The sequence below is a fragment of the Aegilops tauschii genome, chromosome 3, assembly GCF_002575655.3.
Source record: "Aegilops tauschii subsp. strangulata cultivar AL8/78 chromosome 3, Aet v6.0, whole genome shotgun sequence".
Classification (NCBI taxonomy): Eukaryota; Viridiplantae; Streptophyta; class Magnoliopsida; order Poales; family Poaceae; genus Aegilops; species Aegilops tauschii.
In genome coordinates, this window is record NC_053037.3 from 58,241,796 (window position 1) to 58,244,748 (window position 2,953).

At 43.4% G+C, this 2,953-nt stretch overlaps 2 protein-coding genes across 2 annotated transcripts; both read left to right on the plus strand.

Moving 5' to 3' along the window:
• The first annotated feature begins 689 nt into the window (after window positions 1–689).
• LOC109772759 (protein FAR1-RELATED SEQUENCE 5-like) lies at window positions 690–2,045 on the plus strand. Its single transcript, XM_020331457.1, has 2 exons — window positions 690–1,170; window positions 1,726–2,045. Exons 1-2 carry the CDS (start codon window positions 690–692, stop codon window positions 2,043–2,045), a joined length of 801 nt encoding a protein of 266 aa, XP_020187046.1.
• A 90-nt stretch (window positions 2,046–2,135) lies between these two features.
• Window positions 2,136–2,726, plus strand: LOC141042706 (protein FAR1-RELATED SEQUENCE 5-like). Its single transcript, XM_073511584.1, has one exon. It carries the CDS (start codon window positions 2,136–2,138, stop codon window positions 2,724–2,726), a length of 591 nt encoding a protein of 196 aa, XP_073367685.1.
• Window positions 2,727–2,953: the final 227 nt, after the last annotated feature.

A 2,953-nucleotide genomic window follows, 5' to 3' on the forward strand; every position in this document is an offset into this window, starting at 1 on the left:
CCCACACATATATTCTGGTCCCACACCTATTGCAAAGCTATGGTGTAAAAAATATGTTCACTATACTAGAAGTAAAAACAGAAACGGCGATGAAAAACATATATCTATAATCTGTCATCCAATTCTTGTCTCTTCTTTCATCTGGATTTCTCCGTCTCAATTGTGGCATCAAATTATGTCCAAATTATGTGCAGAAAATCTAAATTAGCTCCTTGCCAAACAGAAAACTTGCGGATCATTGCAACAAAACAGAGGAAAAAGTCAGAAAAACTTTGTAGTAAAAAAAAGTCATGTTCTTGCCAGCTATTTACTGCAAACTGTGCAACTAACATAAAAACTCTGTGAAAAAAAACATACCTGTTATAATAAAGATTCTGCTATAGACATGTTGCTTTTGGAACTAAGATTGCCATAATGGTGTGCAACGTTATGTAATAAGCTTTTAGGTTGTTTGGAAACACTCTTTCATGATTAAACTGATGACATCACTTCCTTCTTTTTTATATGAAGGGGATGTGTGGCAGCAGCCAAAAAAAGGGAAAAATATGCTTGATCCCAATGAGTTGCCTCCTGATCTCAATGAGCTTCCTTATGATATCGATCAGCAGCAACCCAGCATACCACAAGGAAATTTGACAGAAAATGGGCGCTCTGTTTACTACACGCAGACAAGTCGTGGGCCTAACCCTATGGGCCATGACAATGTAGCAGGGCAGTCATCAACCCGTGGTGCCCCTATAGTGGTGTCTTTGCAGTCAGAGAGCCATACTCTTGGTGACACGGGCACTGCGGCAAATGTTCCTGGTCCAACCAGGACTGAGCTCGGAGCTGGTGCTGTGCAAGGAGAAGAAGGAGAAGATGAGGCTGGTTCTCAACCGATGGAACCCTATGTTGGCATGAGGTTTGACACCCTTCAAATTGCTAAGGATCACTACAACAGCTACGCCCTATGGATGGGTTTCTCTGTAAAAAGGAACACCTCTAGGCGGACAGCTCGCACAAATGTATTGGTAAAACAGCAGTTTTGCTGTAACAAGTACAAGAAGCCAAAAGCTGATGATGGAGGAGCTGAGGCTCCTCGTGTCCTGGACCATATACCAGATCCAAAACCTATTGACAGTGATGAGGAGATGGAAGATGAACCTCCAATATTTGCTAAAGAGGAGGCTGGTACTAGTAAGAAAAAGAAGAAGCGTAAACGCGAGACAATAAAGCAGACTCAATGCAAGGAAAAATTGTTGGTGAAGCTGATAGATGGGCGATGGCAGGTGACGCACTTTGTTCGTGACCACAATCATCCGCTAGTGAACAAACCTTCGTTGTCCAAATACTTGAGATCCCACCAAGGCATCTCTCCTAATGAAAAGGAGTTTTTGCGCATCTTATATAACTGCAACTTGACTACAGGTGTGTTTCTATATCCCTTACAGAATTAAGTTTCCCTCTAGGCAGCCCAGTGTGCAACTAAAATGCCTTAAGTGTGCAACTAGTACCTTCACTGTGCAACTACATAATGTCCTGTGCAACTAGATTACCTTCACTACGCAACTACATAATGTCCTGTGTGCAAAATGAAAGTGTTTTCTAAAAGGTGCAGCTGGTTGTCCATTTCCTGCAACTATCTTCTGTGCCAACACATGCATATTACTGTGCAGCTGGATATGTGCATTCGTGCGACTAAAAAAAGATATATTGTTTCTTTTTATATCATGCATGTAATGGCAGAGTTCTATGGATCTGAGATGATGGTGCCGTTCGGACCAAAGGCAATAACAAATCTGTGTACAAGTTTCCGTAGAGATGACACAAAGGAGGGTGACATGATTGAGACAATTGCGCACTTCAAGGATATACAAAAAACCGATCCAGACTTCTTCTATAAGGTAAAATATGATGAAGAGGACAGAGTTGTCAACATATTTTGGATGGATGGCTCAGCTCGAAAAGCTTATGCGGAGGCGTACCACGATTGCATATCGTTTGACACCACCTACATGACCAACATGTACAATATGCCGTTCGCGCCCTTCATCGGAATAAACTGACATGGCCAATCTTTCATGCTGGGTTGCTCGTTTGTGAGGCAGGAGTTGGCATCGAGCTTTGATTGGGTCTTCCGAGCATTCCTAGAGGCTATGAGTGGCAAACCTCCTGACAACTTCATAACCGATCAGGATGGTGCAATGAGGCAGTCAATACAGAGCATCTTTCCAACCACAGTGCATCGTTGTTATCGATGGCACATCATGAAAAAGGCTCGGGAAAAAGTTGGTTGGCCGTCGTGCCGGAATCCAGGGCTCTCTGATGATTTCAACTACTGTGTTGACTTCAGCTTCACTATAGACGAGTTTGAGCAGAATTGGGCTGGGTTAATGATGAAGTACGAGGCTATGACACACACGCACTTTGAGGAGTTGTACGAATACATGTCAACTTGGGTGCCGTGCTACTTCAAACACAGGTTCTTCCCCTTCCTGCAGTCTACACAGCATAGTGACGGGTTCAACGCCGTCCTAAAAAGATATGTGAACCCACACAACTCAATGCTGAACTTCGTCAAGCAATATGAAAAAATTCAGAACCACATCCTTGCCAAGGAAGGCTGCAATGATTACAGGACAGAACACCTTGAGATTGAGCTATGGTCCAACTTCCCAATAGAGAGGCAAGCTTACGAAACCTACACTAGGGACCTTTACCGCAAGTTTGAGAAGAGTTTGAGCTGATTGGATGTTATAATGTGTTCCAAGTTGGTGCTGACCTTTTTGAGCTCAGACCGAACCAGGAATTTGTTGCCAAATATGGTTCTCGAAACTACTTGGTGTAGGCAAGGGTGGCTGAGGGTTCCTATTTGTGTGAGTGCTGCAAAATGGACAAGGACGACATGCTCTGTTGCCACATCCTCAAGGTGTTCACCCATATTGGAGTTGATGTCATACCGGAAAGGTACATG